General features: G+C 35.4%; 1 protein-coding gene across 1 annotated transcript; it reads right to left on the bottom strand.

Annotated features, from left to right (window-relative positions):
• Positions 1 to 2443: 2443 nt before the first annotated feature.
• Positions 2444 to 14906, bottom strand: LOC131851914 (putative inorganic phosphate cotransporter). Its single transcript, XM_059202468.1, has 10 exons — positions 14864 to 14906; positions 14293 to 14417; positions 11209 to 11388; positions 10402 to 10540; positions 9714 to 9931; positions 9084 to 9233; positions 6581 to 6713; positions 5833 to 5954; positions 4307 to 4426; positions 2444 to 2596 (listed from the first exon to the last, which is right to left on the bottom strand). Exons 1-10 carry the CDS (start codon positions 14904 to 14906, stop codon positions 2444 to 2446), a joined length of 1383 nt encoding a protein of 460 aa, XP_059058451.1.
• Positions 14907 to 16330: the final 1424 nt, after the last annotated feature.

Below are 16330 nucleotides of genomic sequence, written 5' to 3'. Positions count from 1 at the left end.
TATTATATTGGCACAGAAATACGAATATAATATAAACTTATAGTTAACAACATCTTTGATGTTTCCCAAAATGTAGGCATATGAGAAAATGTGACATTCTTGCAGGCTGGTTATACGTTATAAACATCCCAGGCATCAAAGCTCATTTTAATATTATCTCGTAATAAAATTATTATGCTGTGGAATCGACGAGGAATTAAAACATCACGAAGAGACCGATGCCTGTGGAATATTGACCTTCGAAGTACACCAGGTGTCTTACTAACCTGAGAGTTGTTTGTACTAAGAGTTACACTGCTTACCATAATTCGCAGTGAGAACAAGAGACCTATATAGAATATTAAGTATCATAAAGTGAGACAAAGTGATATGAAATCACGAGAAGTGGCACAAAGTGACACAAAGTGCCTTATCGTGACATATAGTGCCGCACAGTGACGCAACGTGCCGCACAGTGTCACAAAGTGCGCCAAAGTTACGCAAATACCAATTTAACGCATAATGACACGAAATGCGCCAAAATAACGCGAAGTGCCGCAGAGTACCGCACAGTGCTGCAAAGTGACACGAAGTGCGCAAAAGTGACGCAAAGTGCCGCAGAGTGTTGCACAGTGCCACAAAGTGACACAGAGTGGGCCAAAGTGACGATAAGTGACGCAAAGTGCTGCAGAGTACCGTAAAGTGGCACAAAGAGCTCCAAAGTGACACAAAGTGCTCCAAAGCGACGTAAAGCGCCACAACGAGCCCCACAATACATCAAAGTACCGCACAGTGCCGCAAAGTGACACAAAGTGCGCCAAAGTGACCCAAAGTGCCGCAGAGTTTTGCACAGTGCCACAAAGTGACACAGAGTGGGCCAAAGTGACGAAAAGTGACGCAAAGTGCCGCAGAGTGTTGCACAGTGCCACAAAGTGACACAGAGTGGGCCAAAGTGACGCAATGTGCCGCAAAGTATCGCACAGTGTTGAAGTGATACAAAGTGCTTCAAACACACAGTGCCGCAAAGTGACACAAAGTGCCGTAGAGTACCGCACAGTGCCATAAAGTGACACAAAGTGCATAAAAGTGCCACAGAGTACCGCACAGTGCCGCCCAAAGCGCCGCAGAGTACCACAGAGTACCGTAAAGTGACACAAAGTGCTCCAAAGTGACGTAAAGTGCCGCAAAGAGCCGCACAATGCCGCATAGTGATGTATAAAATGAAGTGACCATTCTTGCAATGAATTTCAGTGAAGTGACGTGAATTGACAATTATCGGAAATTTGTAATATGAAGTACTAGTTATTAATAAATAAGAGTACTAATATAATATGAAGAACAGTATCGCAGCCTTTTCCATGTTGGCTAAGTCTGTCTTATTTACAATGATACCCACTTCAACGCGTGCCTATTAATTTAACAAGATTTGGGTATTACATTACCATATCTAAGGCAGTTACAGCTACCTACAACGCTACAATTTACGATATTCCTATATTTATTCGTTATTTTGGGAGTACCTAATCTATATATCTTAAACACCAATTGACAGTATTTATTCAATGCAGGATATGGGACACAGGTACCTACAAATAATAATTGCATTTAATAATGTCTAGTAAGACAAATCTAATATTGTGTACATTTTCCTATTGTCATTTAGAATATAAGATCAATATTTTTATGTACATACGAGAATAGTCAGACTATTATCTATGTAAATATATATAACTCAAAGGTGACTGACACAGTGATCTATCAACGCACAGCCCAAACCACTGGACGGATCGGGCTGAACTTTGGCATGCAGGTAGATGTTATGACGTAGGCATCCGCTAAGAAAGGATTTTGATTAATTCTACCCCCAAGGGGATAAAATTGGGGATGAAAATTTGTATGAAATATTGTCAATTTTAAACCGATCGGGCTGAGATTTTGCATGCATAATGCTACTATGACGGTGGCATCCCCTAAGAAAGGATTTTGATAAATTCTACCCCTAAGAGGATAAATTAAGTCGCCGCTGTCTGTTAGCTTATATCTTTTAAATTACGCAACCGATTTTAATGCAGTTTTCAGTAATAGATAGAGTGATTCAAGAGGAAGGTTTTTATGTATAATACATATGTGTTATATTGTAGAAAAACAGATAAATTAAAAGTTTTGTAATGCATCCGTACATAGACATTCCAATATTATTTATATGGATGGACCATATAAATAAAATTGGAATGTCTGTTTGTAATACTGAAATAACTGTTTTTACTGCATGCATATGAATATAAATATGGTACATACACCAAAATAACATTGACTATTTTTGTCTATCTGTCTGTTTGTACCCACTAATCTCTGAAATGGAATAAAAACAAAATTATGTACTATGTCACTTCACTGTCTACCATCTTACCATTAAACGCATTTTTCCAGTCACAAATAGTTTTACTACATATTTCTACAACAATTAATAACTGCTCTTACCATTGTCGTCAGGTTTTGGTTTAGGCTCATTCCACTTCTGTGTCTCGCAGCTACCAAATGCGACGTAGAATGTATTGGTAGCGACATAAATGGCTGACGCCACAAAAAATACTTTACGCCATTCCCTTGGCTCGGTCTGAAAGCAAATATATATATATATATATATATATATACATATATATATATATATATATATAAATGAATTGGTGTTCGTTAGTCTCGCTAAAAAAGGGGATTGTTAGTAATGTGGATTGATTATCTTATACCTAGCAATGTACCATGTCAGGTTGACCTCCACGCGGTTCCTCCTGGAAACCATCGTGATATATTCTTGGTGAATGTGTCACTAACTGACCTGACTTCATGTTCATCTTATCATCCTCCACTGGTGCCCCGCCAGCGTAAACCGTTAGCGCAGGCGGGTGCACCGTTCCATTATCATAATAAAAAAACAACAGCTGAAGCGATTTAGGTAATTTTTGTCTTGAAATATTCATGGAAATCCAGGAAGGTGTAAACGGTGATAAAATATGAAGAAATTGCATGTAAAATAGTGAAAACAACAATTATATTTTCCCATACTGATACCTGTTAAACAGGGTGCGTACAGAAATTTATTGCGTAACTAAACTTCTAAAAACTTTTTACATATTTACTTTTGAGGCGTAACCGAGTTCGCGGGGTAAGCTAGTGAATAATAATAATCTATACATATAAAAAAATTGGAGTGTCTGTTTGTAATATTGAAATAACCGTTTTTTACTACATGCATATGAATATAAATACGATACACCAAAATAATATTTTTTACAATTTTTATCCGTCTGTCTTTGTTCCGGCTCTCTGAACTCTGAAATGTCTGGACCGATTTTGACGGGACTTTTTTTGGCAGGTAGCTGATGTGAACTTAGGCTACTTTTTTTTTAGAAAGCTAGTAAAACCTAACCTAACCTAATAAAAGTAAAATATATTTCATTTACTATGTATATATATATATATATATATATATATATATATATATATATATATAGAATTAGATGTTTAACAAGAAAGAATTTGCCGAAATATTAATGCTGGTATTGGTAATGCTGGGATACTGGACTTAGATTAACTCTATACATTTACTCTTATTTAGTTACCCAACCATTTGGTTGTTTATTGACTCTAATTAATTTGTTAAAAATTTGAAGTTTCAACTAAATCATTTAAAAGAGCAACACGCAAGTTTCTTTCATCTTCTTCCAGTGAAATTGGAACAACTGTCAGTTCGGAATGATTTCCAGATGAGAAGAACTGACAAGAAACTCTGCTCGTATTCTTTTCAAAAAAATGTTGTACATGTTTACAATAAATACACAGTCATTTCAATTAGGATTATTTATATATATTATACTAGCTTTTGCCCGCGGCTTCGCTCGCGTAGTAGTAAGTATTATTATTAATTAGGTGTAGTTTTTGTGGCTTTACTTTTGTTCAGCGTGTGTAAAAAATTAGGAACAAAATCTAAAAAGATTTATATAAACTTTCATCCCCTATTTTATTCCCTTAGGGGTAGAATTTATCAGAATCCTTTCTTAGGGGATACCTACGTCATAGTAGCTATATGCATGCAAAGTCTCAGCCCGATCGGTTTAAAATTGACAAAGTTTCATACAAACTTTCATCCCCTATTATATCCCTTTGGGGGTAGAATGAGTCAAAATTCTTTCTTAGCGGATGCCTACGGCATAACATCTACCTGCATGCCAAATTTCAGCCCGATCCGTACCGTGGTTTGGGCTGTGCGTTGATAGATCACTACGTCAGTCAGTCACCTTTAAGTTATATATTAGATTACAGAACTAACCTCATCTTTAAGTAATGAACCAGCAACTTTCGGTGCCATTGTACCCATGTTGCTGGAGATATAGTCCGTGACGCCCATCAGTGTTCCTGCGAAGTTTGGAGCAATGTCCAAATGCGCCAACTGTTAAAAAAAATAACAAAATCAGTTCTTTAATATACTGAAATGACTCCAGAATTTTACTGGCTGACTGTACTATGGGAAAAAAAAAAACAGTTATTAAATATGCTGCAATAGCTCCAGAATTCTATTGGTTGAGCTCACTATACCATGGGAAACAAATATCTTCGCACGGGTGTGCATTAAATATAAACCTATATATAAACCTTCCAATTCCAATTAAATGCCCAATTTACACTCAGCCCGAGTCGGCAGGGAAGTGAGCAGCGCGAGAGTGTAAACACGAATGGAAACACTTCCCATGCCATTGGCGCTGCCACTCGCGCTGCACAGCGATCTCTCGATTGTCGGTTTTTCGTGCGCGAGTCAAAGGACTGGCATCGCGAGTAGCAGCGTGTTTTTGCATTCAACCCTCTCGCTCAGTTGTCGCCCGGCAATACTTCCAGCAGCGCGAGTGGCAGGGGAAGCGGCTGAATGTAAACGTAGCATTATATTATACTATATATATATATATATATAAGGGTATATTAAGGTTTCTTAAGGGTCGGCAACGCGTATGTGACACCCCTGGTGTTTCAGGCGTCCATAGGCTACGGTAACCATTTACCATCAGATGGGCCGTAGGCTTGTTTGCCACCTAAGTAGTATAAAAAAATATATATAAACAAATAGAACAACAATTGAATAGAGTAGCCTTTTTAACACATACAATATTTGGGAATGGATAGAAAAGCAATGGAATCGACTTGATTAATGTTTTTTCGCTTGGTAACTAGAACGTATTTCTAGAACTATCGATTACACATTCCAGAAGCAGTACTGTGAAGGTTTTTGCTTATAAAAAAATATGATTCGGGACGTTTTATTTATAGGTCCGCCGGGATAGCGCCGGCATGGCGGACACGACTTCCTTACTGACGGTTTTATAAGCTTTACATAAAAAATGGAGCTCGGGAGATGAAGTCGACAAGAGAGACGCAACTTTCCGTCGCACAGTTGATCCTTACTAACATTATAAATGAAAAAGTAGGTATGTTTGTTACGCTTTCATGAAAAAACTACTGAACCGATCGTCATGTAATTTTCTACAAATGTTCTTGGAGGTATTAGAATTAACATAGGATACTTTTTATTTAAAAACAAAAAAATGTTAATATATAAAAAACAAAAAATAAAATATCAACATTTTCAGCAGCAGTCAGTAATGAAGTTATAAATCATATATTTATTATAGACTCAATGCGAGGGAAGCCGCAGGTAATAACTAGTATTATATAAATTTTATACGACTCGTGTTTTAAGCCACAATCGCGGACCGCCCCGTGCGTTTATCTAGAAACTTTGGATCAGGAGGATCATCAGTTTTTTGTCCTTACAAAAATAGAAAAAAATCGTAACTGTGACCTCACCAAAATTCCAGTGTAATGGCCTGCGTTGAGACCCGCTGCTAATGCGAGTAGTAACAGCACTATTTTGACGTCAGCCGGAGCATAAGCTAGTCCAATTAAAATTATAGCAGGACCATACATGCCTGAAATGATATTGAATAACAAATAGAAATATTAGAATAGAATAGAATAAATTCAAATTCAAATTCAAAATATCTTTATTCATGTAGGTCTATTACAGACTCTTATGATATGTCAAATCTACCGTCAGTTCGGAATGATTTCGAGATGAGAAGAACTGACAAGAAACTCAGCTCGTATTTTTTTTTTTTTTAATGTTGTACATATTTATAATAATACTATTTCATTTAAATTCAAATTTGGGAGAATAGAGTGACCACCAGCATATGCTATATAAAAAAAATAAAAAAAAATCAAAAAATCAAATCAGTGTTCGCAACCTAATAGAAAATCATTTATTCAAATGAACTTACATTGAAGCACTTTTGAATAGTCATCACATTTATTTTAATCTACATTATATATTTAATTACATTCTATCTACGGCTACGTTAGTCGAGAAGTTTTCATGCATAAAGATAATGATTTGATTTATTTAGAAATTTTGAGATATTGATTCGATTAACAATATTTTTTATAATATGTTAAAATATAAAAAAAAATATGAAATAATACGTGCGCTTTCATTGCCTCTTTATATATATTATCCAATAGGTATATAAATAGAATTATATATAAATATACTTGCCTATAGAACTAGATAGTTTCCTTATTACTGTGATACTAAACCACTTCTTTTTGAGCGCAAAATCAGACAAAAATCCAAACGGGAAGCTCATTATGAATATAACCATGTATGGCAACGCTGACATTAAACCATTCTGTAAAGAAAGAAATAAATATCATCATAATTTCATATATATTACTATTTAAGTAATTCATAATAAATAAATATGATTCTATATACATAAAACCTTAAAAACCTTAAAAAATATAATATAAAAACTAAAATATATATTAAATGGAGACTCCATTTAATATATATCTTTATTCATGTAGGTCTATTACAGACTCTTATGATATGTCAAATCTACCGTCAGTTCGGAATGATATCGAGATGAGAAGAACTGACAAGAAACTCAGCTCGTAATTTTTTTCAAATAATAGTGGAACATGTTTATGATAAATACAGTTATTAAAATTCAAATTTGGGAGAATAGTGACCACCAGCATATGCACCAGCATATTTAATATATATTTTAGGCAAGGTTCCAATACATCACGCAGAAATACAGAGATACATATCTAAAAACATAACATCATATATTTTTCCATTATTCCTTACATTAGTGTCTTGTCACGCCTGATTTCTAGTCTGTAACAGTTTTTGCATATAAAAGGCTTCTTGAAGCGTACGAGCCTCGAAGTAATGAAGTTGGTAGCTCCTTCAGCGTGACTGACATAATGATAACCTATTACCGAATTTACACACGACCGCTGAAAGAAGTATATAGATCGAATGTTTTTTATTGTTCCCTCATATTCTTGTTAATGTAATAAACTGAAATAAGTGAATAATTGCAAAGTAAGGGAAGCCTATATATTTATGGACGCCCCCTAACATAAACTCTGCTTACAGTGGGACTAGATGGCGCTGTGTTAATTGTCCAGCATTATTTATTTATTTGTGTGTGTGAAGTGTAATGCGGAAGTGTGATATAATCTTAAGTTTAAATGATATCACAAGCAATCAATTGCATGAATTCAAACAAAAATTACAAATCGACTTTTAGGCAAATTTGCCGCAAAGTGCCCGCACGGTGGCAGCGTGTCTCCAGCGCTGCGGTCACGCTACTTTGTGAATCTATATATTCAAATTCAAATTAAAAAATCATTTATTCATGTAGGACATTTTAGCCGCTTATAAACGTCAAATTTTTACATTCTAATTTTAATTTTTTCCCTACCGTCCAGTTCGGTATATAGATCCAATTGAGAAGAACTGGCAAGAAACTCAATTGAATATATTAATGTAAATAAAGAACACGCGGTTGCAGCGCCCCACCCGCGCTGCGGCCACGCATTAGTTCATTGATCGACTAGTGACTATGCGCACGTATTGTTTTGGACTAGTCAGGTTGGAAAGTTTAACGATGCGGTACGTAGTTTCACAATGGATTATGTACATTCGTCATTCATTCATGATTCTCAAACCTAGCGATACCAGTGCGTCTGCAGCGCTGCAGACGCGCTGCCACCGTGCAGGCACTCTGCGGCAAATTTGAAGGCGCCCTAAAAGTCGATTTGTAATTTTTGTTTGAATTCATGCAGTTGATTGCTTGTGATATCATTTAAACTTAAGATTATATCACTATTCCGTTCTATATGTATAAACTAAATCCATTTGTCACACTTTGTCACACCAACACACACAAATAAATAAATAACTCTGGACAATTAACACAGCGCCATCTAGTACCACGGTAAGCAGAGTTTGTGTTAGGGGCGTCCATAAATTACGTGAGGAATTGTTTTTATTTTTCTGTAGGTGAGATGTCGTGAGATTTTATTAAACCCCCTCCCCCAACCCTCAATAACCCTATTTCAAAATGTGGGTTTCTTACGTAAACGCGTTGGATTGTTATTGAAAAAAGAAAAAAAATGCTTCGTTATTTTATTTACGACTAGTTAAGACTAATAATCAATATTGCTGATAGTTATACATAAGTGTAATAAGCATGTACAATCTGAATTTAATGTACCAAAATAGTATAATTTCTTTTTGTTTCAATCAGAAAAAAAAATTGCGTGATATTTGCCGAGACTCCCCTCTCTCCAATATAAGATTAGATGAGATTTGAATCGATACCCTCCCCCCTTAAACACCTCACGTAATTTATGGACGCCCCCTTATGGGCCCTAGACCACTGATAGTAAATACTTTCATACTTTTTTTTTAATACATACGAGTACATAATATATAAAACAATCATATAAACAATCATGAATACAAAAGTATTGTACGTGTGTATGTAAATCTTCACCATGAAAAGAATGGAACCTAAACCTGGAGAATAGGTTAAACACACCGCTCACCATGTGTTCGGTGTTTTATCACAATGGAGTAATAAAGTTATTAAGTGCTAGCCAAACTTAATTTCACGACATTTCTGTCTCGTGTCTGTGAGACTTAGTAATTCACTAATTACTAAGCCACGAGCTCTCAATAGTAATATTTCAATTGAACTCACCGCTGTAATATCGACTCCTAAAACTTGGGTCATATAAATCGGTATTTGTGTCATCAGAGTCCAGAAACCAAATTCATGACCGCTGTGAACGAGGATCAATGCGTTAAATGGCAATGAGAATATTGAAGCTTTCCACGGAGTCGGCAATATCTGAAAACAAGACAGGGTACTTAGTTAAATTATATACGTCACTGATAAAGTCCTACAAATTGTAAGTAAGGTGTAATTTGCATGAACACAAAGAGTGAAACCGATTGAAATTTGAGTATTTTTAATTTCGTAAAATGTATATTATGAAAATAAAAAAATATATAAAGAGAATAGAAAATTCCTTATTCAAATAATCTTAATATGTTTTTGTCTTCCATTGATTCCTGTTTGGAGTTCATCATTCAAGCAGTCCATTCATCTCTTTTGACAATTACCAACACTATTTACTGAGTGGAAGAAAATATACAATATTAGCATTGCTGTGCTCCAGTCAAGTTGTGATCCAAATTAGTCTAAATGTCGAATGAGTGAACCATATTTACTTTAAAATTATATACATATATCAAGATTTGATTCAATCAATCGATGATTGAGAAGCAGAAAGAGGTCTAAACCATTCTTATTTTTTGATCTCAGTACCTTTTCTTCACCAGTATGTCCCAGTGAGGTTTGTATATAGATTCTCTCTTTATCACTTATAATTGTCGAAGTCTTCGGAGATGATGAGCCTAAGAATAAATAGATGGCAGTCCAGATTAAACCTAACGTGCCGTTTACGTAGAATATAGCAGGCCAACCCCAATTATCTGCTACGAAGCCCGATGCCATTAGTTGTACTGCTGTACCTAAATGGGCTCCTGAAAATGAAAACCATTAAGAATTGGTATCACTTCACACTCACATTGTAGGATCTAAATTAGTGTTTCCCAACGTGGGCCCCACGTCACAATTAAATTTCAAAATAGGGAAGGGGGGGCAATTTGAAAATATAGTAGATATGACACGTTTAACCCTGGAGACATGGGGCAGGGGCACAAAAAAAGTTGGGAATCACTGATCTAAATGAATGGTTTTGGTTGGTTTCAAAACAACATCCAACTGGTAACTTGTCGAGATTAGCGAAGTTTTCATCAGAACTTTTAAAAAAATATATAAATTCAAGTTTATCAGGGCCAGGGTTGTCAGGGTTATACATAGATGCTGATTTGGGTTATAAAATGCTTAAATATTTTCTATATCAAAACGATCATTTTGTAACTTTACAAAGTGTACATTTTGTACGACCTAACACTTTGGAAAAGTAATCAAAAGTGAAGAATAAACAAACCTGAGTATATTAAGGTCCCAAGACGATTCCTTTCATCCAAAGGAACCCATTTACTGATAAGGTTATTCACAGAGGGATAGAGAAATCCTTGAGACAAACCTAGAAGTATGCGACAAGTGCGAAGCGATTTCCAATCACCCTGAAATTTAAGACATGTTCATAAATTAAATTAAAAAACAATTCAATCATTCAATCGTAAATGTAAAACCAACGCTTTAGTCGGTGGAGCTCTTGCTACTTTCAGGAAACTGTCACTTTCTTTAAAGAAGAATAAAACTAATTAAATTCACGTTGGAGCCTGGAAGGCAAATTGATTTTGGCGTGCGCTTCAGCGCAGTTCTCCGAAATCTGGTAGTTCCTATGCCTCTGAACGTATGGATGCGCGCATGGGCATATGCGTATGGCTTTTTAAAGAGGCAACACTAACCTTGGATACACTGCTTCGATGTACCACATTGGATTACAATGATTATTTTTTTTGTGTGTTAATTTTAAGTATTTGCGCGCGGCTCAACGAGGTTACTTGTGACCCAACAGCTGGTAGCTGCTTTGCCCAGAGGCTAAGTATGGCCATTCAAAAAGGTAATGCTGCCAGTATCTTGGGTAGAATGCCTCCATGCATGCAGCCGTATTGGATTATAATGGTTGTTTTTTTATGTTTAAATTACTAATTATTTATTGTTAGCAGATTATATGATATTTAAGAAAAGTAACCTTTTGCTAATTAAATGTAATTCTTTGTGACTTTTGTACAGAAACAAAAGGATTCCAAAATTAATTAAAATAATCTAAATGTACGATACTTACGTTGTACGCGCTTGTTGGAAGCAACAGAGTGATTATTGAGTTGATGATAATACATAATATGATGACCACTTTCCCGCCAAATCTGGCAGACACTTCGCCGGCAGGTATTTGTAGGAACCCGTAGCCCCAGAAGAATGACGAGATGATCACATTTTGAATGGACGCACTCCAATCGAAGGACTATTAAATAGAAACGAAAAATTCATTCTTACCAGCTATAATTATCATTTATTTCAATATGTATTAAGACATATTCTACTTTAATTTATTATCATTGTTAAAGGACTTATCCCATACCATATTTCAGATCTTGTAAATTCCTTCAAACAGCATATCAAGCGAATAAGCGGTCGCAACATATTTATATATAATAATAAATAAGTAATAAGTCATTTTTAGTCAAATAAAATATATTTTGAGATAAATATATGTAGGTAGTCTACACTAGTCATGATTGTGTGCTGTAATGTCCCATTATGTTTTGCCTTATTTTTTTCTAAATAATTAACATTTTCCGTCAAATGAATTATAAAAAACATTATATTATTAGGTATTTAAAAATTCATTTAAGAAGAACATTTGTGGAGTAACCAATTATTTAATTTCCTGTCCTCCTGAAAGCTCCATTATAGCGTCAGATATTTTTTTATAAACTTGTATCGCTATATGGAATACATTGTTTTTGGACATTTGTTCTTTGACTTGACTTAAATTTGTTCCATGTACAATTTCTAAAATTCTAATTCTACAATTCCTAAAAATAAAAAAGTCAAAGATTTAGAGTAGGGGCTCTAAATCTTTGACTTCTTTATTTTTAGGAAATATATATTAATTTTGAGATATTATTTATTGCAGTGTGCTAAACTGCTAGTTAGCTAACCTTGGTCGTCTAGCAGTTTAGCACACCTTTACACGCGATGGTCGCGGGTACGATTCCTTGCACGGCACTGAGATTTGTATTCATAAGTATGGGTGCTTTCTATGTATAATATGTGTATGTATTTACAAAAAAATATCTATGTATTTGTATCAATTATCTAGTGCCCATAACACAAGCTTTAGCTAGCTTAACTTGGGTCTAGATGGCGCTGTGTGGATTGTCTTGTGATTATTATTATTATTATTTAAAAAAATATATATTGTACATTCCAGATAATATGCTAATCTGTGTTTTTAAATAGTTGTTGCCGATTGAGTATCGGGGTTTCCTTTATATTATTTAACTGGAAAACCCCTGTATAAATTACTGCGTGCTCCTCTAATCTGAAGAACATATGTTATTCCACTTTATTAGATAATCTTAAATTGATATCTATATTAGATTATCGCGGTTTCCCACGTAACTTTACTACTTTCGCCACTGTTGCTATAGGGTAAATACAGCGGCGAAAGTTTTTATATCGGCATTAATGCCAATTCTCAAGTAACTACAATGCTTTTAGTTTTATTTATCGAGAGTACTCTTACCAGAGTCTCCGATTGGGGGCCACTGAACTTAGTTCAATTCGATCCTACTAAAACACAAGCCTGCGCGTTCACCGCTAAGAAAATCCCTTTTGCTGTGATTCCGTAATTCCAGAACACGTCCATTACTATCTCTAAGAGTATTGAGATTCTCGGTGTCGACATCTCTATCACAGTTGAGTTCCGTAATCACCTCGAAGAAAAGATAAAGCTGGCGTCCAAAAAGTTCGGTGTGCTCAATAGAGTGAAGCGGTACTTCACTGCGGACCAGAGACTCCTATTATGTAAGTCGCAGGTTCGGTGCACATGGAGTACTGCTCCCATCTTTGGGCAGGAGCACCTGGATACCAGCTCGATGCTTTTGACTCGATTCAGAGACGTGCTATGAGAATTGTCGATGATCCCAATCTCTCCAGCTGTATTGAGTCACTTAGTTAAGGCTTCGCTTCGCTTTGTGTGTTTTACCGATTATACAACGGACTCTATTCTGAGGAATTGTTTGACATGATGCCTACGGCCATCTTTTACCATCGCACCGCTTGCATCAACAAGGAATTCAGGGAGACTACAGCATGGGGTCTTTCAAGAAGGGTATATTAAAGTTTCTTAGGTCTCGGCAATGCGCACATGACACCCCTGGTGTTTCAGGCGTCCATAGGCTACGGTAAACGTTTACCATCAGATGGGTCGTATGCATGTTTTCCACCATCGTAATATAAAAAAAAGTTATATATTTAGCCGGTATAAAATAAAATAAAACTAAAATGTATGGTATGGTATGGTATGGTATGTTAGACTCCATTCTCTGCAATTAGCCTCACATTCGGGCCGTTGTGCGTTAAATAAAATGTATTTAAAGTAACTTTAATTGCAAAAAGAATCATCGACCGATTCGATATATATAATTTTGAATGTCACACTTATTTATATTTAATCAATAGCCTAAAAAATAAGTTTATAGCTTCTAACATTAAAAATGACGATACCTCCAGACAAATTTTCATCTCCCCTTTCAACCCCTTACAACTCTTTTATCGCATTAAAAAGTAGCCTTTGTCCTTTCCCAGAGTCTAAACTATCAGTGTACGAAATTTAATTTAAATCGGTTCTGTACTTTTGCGGTGAAAGCGAGACAGATAGACAGAGTTACTTTCACATTTATAATATTAGTAAGGAGTAAGGATTATTAGAAATTGATATAATAAAATAAATGAAAAGAATAGTAACTTATTGCATAGCGTTGAGTGTTACCAAAACCTTACATTATAATTGTCTGCATCCATCACAGCGACGAGGGCTATGCTCATGTTGGCTCTTGGAAATTGATATAATAAAAGAAAAGAAAGGAAACTTATTACATAGTGAAGTGTGGAGTGTAGAGTGTTAGCAACACCTTACATTATCATTGTCTGGATCCGTCATAGCGACGAGGGCTATGCTCATGTTGGCTCTTAGAAATTGATATAATAAAAGAAAAGAAAAGAAACTTATTGCATAGTGTAGTTTGGAGTGATAAGCGACGAGGGCTAGCCTAGTGTTGACCCTTAACAATCGATGTAATAAAAGAAAAGAAAAGAAACACATTGTACAGGGAAGTGTGGAGTGTTACCAATACCTTACATTATCATTGTCTGGATCCGTCATAGCGACGAGGGCTATGCTCATGTTGGCCCTCATTCCTAGCGCCACCATCATTGCCAAGAACAGCATCAGCACTTGTAAATGTCGTATACCCATAATTGATTCTGGAATGTACATATGTAATTACTGTTTTATTTTTATAAGACATTACACCCGCGACATCGGCCGCGTGGAATTTGACTTTATTTTTCTAAAATAAAAGTATCCTAAGTTACTACTTATTACATCAGCTATCTGCCAATAAAAGTCCCGTCCAAATCGGTCCAGCCATTTCTGAGATTAGCCGGAACAAATAAACAGACAGACAAAATTGTAAAAAATGTAATTTTGGTGAATACGGTATGTATTTATATATATTCTTTATTGAACTTTTAAATACAATAGTAAACTTAAATATATACAGAGTCATAAAAGATGGACTTGTCTCTAAAAGAGATCTCTACTAGTCAACCCAAGAGTGAGGCATAACAATTAAGCATAACAAACAGAAACTACAATATTATTTCTATGTATATATGTATAGATTAGATGATAACTTCTTTAAACTTACTTGGTTTTTCGACATCCGTAACTTCTTCTACGATAGTCTCCATTATTTTATTTTGTATTTATTGACACGGCCTGATACGGAAAATAAAAAAAATGACTAGATAAAACAACGCGAGTGCTCCGCGTCCGAGCGCACTGTGTTATTGATAAACAGATGAGTTCTCTATCAAGACTAATCGAGATTAGAGTCTATATGAAACAACTATTAAATTGATTGATGATAATCTGAGATTTAATTCTCGGATACGAACAAAATGTTACGCGTAAAAAACCCGATTTTTTTCTGGTAAATTTGACAAATATCAATATAATACTTGAGTTAATAAAATTATTGTTGTTAAAGTAGATTGTAATCTATAAAATAGTATTGTTTGCATGCAGCGCCAATAGATGGCGCTGTAACAAAATTGAAACGCGCTAACGTTTCGTTTTATAGAAAGTTCATATGTATTTTACTTTATAACATTATTTTACTTTATAACATTTTTTCCTTAACGTGCGGTGAACCTGTAAAGGCCAGCTACGGCCAACAGCATTAGAGTAATAAAAAAAAATTTTTTTTTGCCATCTCCCATCGATACCTCCGACCAATTCAGGGATCAATGTTACGATGGCCTGAGCCGAGGTTCGAACCCCTAGTGGTCCTCAGACTAAAATCGTATCTGTCAGGCGGGAGGTGGCTTTCAGCCGCTTCATAGTCCTCCCGCGCGTTTGGAATTCCATCTGTATACACTCCCTGTCCTCTGGTGAAGCTGTAAGACCAGCTGCGGCCAACAGCATTAGAGTAGCATATTTTTATTTATTATTAGAATAGGACCGTGTGATTTTAACAATTGTTATCCTATTTAATTGAGCTTTTGTATTGAATACTCATTTATATTGAGAGAGAGCTGTTTTGTTAACCTTTATCTATACATATAAATAAAATTGGAGTGTCTGTTTGTAATATTGAAATAACCGTTACAATAAATCCAAGTGTACGCCTTGTGGAACTCCCGGAAACAAAATCGGATGTATGACGTAGCAAATTCATACGCAAAAAACCCAAAATGTCGATAACTTAATATTACACAATATCAAATCAAGGAAACGATACGTGTGATAACACGTACTAGACATCCGTTGTAATGTGAATATTATTCATACATGTAAAGATCATAAAACAAGAAACCCCGGGCGAGGAGATAGGTAGATAAAATTCAAGATTAGGTAGGTACTTATTAAACCTAAATATTACAGATTGTAGTACTTATCTTGTTTGATAGATCTGAGCCGTAAAACATGTGCATAGGTAAATATAAACATACTTTACAACCAGTGCACGCGGTTTCACTCGCGTTAAATTTCAATAAAAATATAGCCTGTGTTATGCTGATAAATACGTAACGCAACGTAGACAATATGGAGAGACTAATGGTAACAGGCAAGATAGAGGGTAAAAGACCTCGAGGCCGAAGTCCCACTCGAT

The sequence above is a fragment of the Achroia grisella genome, unplaced genomic scaffold, assembly GCF_030625045.1.
Source record: "Achroia grisella isolate CSIRO2021 unplaced genomic scaffold, CSIRO_AGI_Agris_v1 utg809, whole genome shotgun sequence".
NCBI classification, from domain to species: domain Eukaryota; kingdom Metazoa; phylum Arthropoda; class Insecta; order Lepidoptera; family Pyralidae; genus Achroia; species Achroia grisella.
Note: the sequence above shows the minus strand (reverse complement) of the source record. Positions and strands in the feature narration are given on the sequence as shown.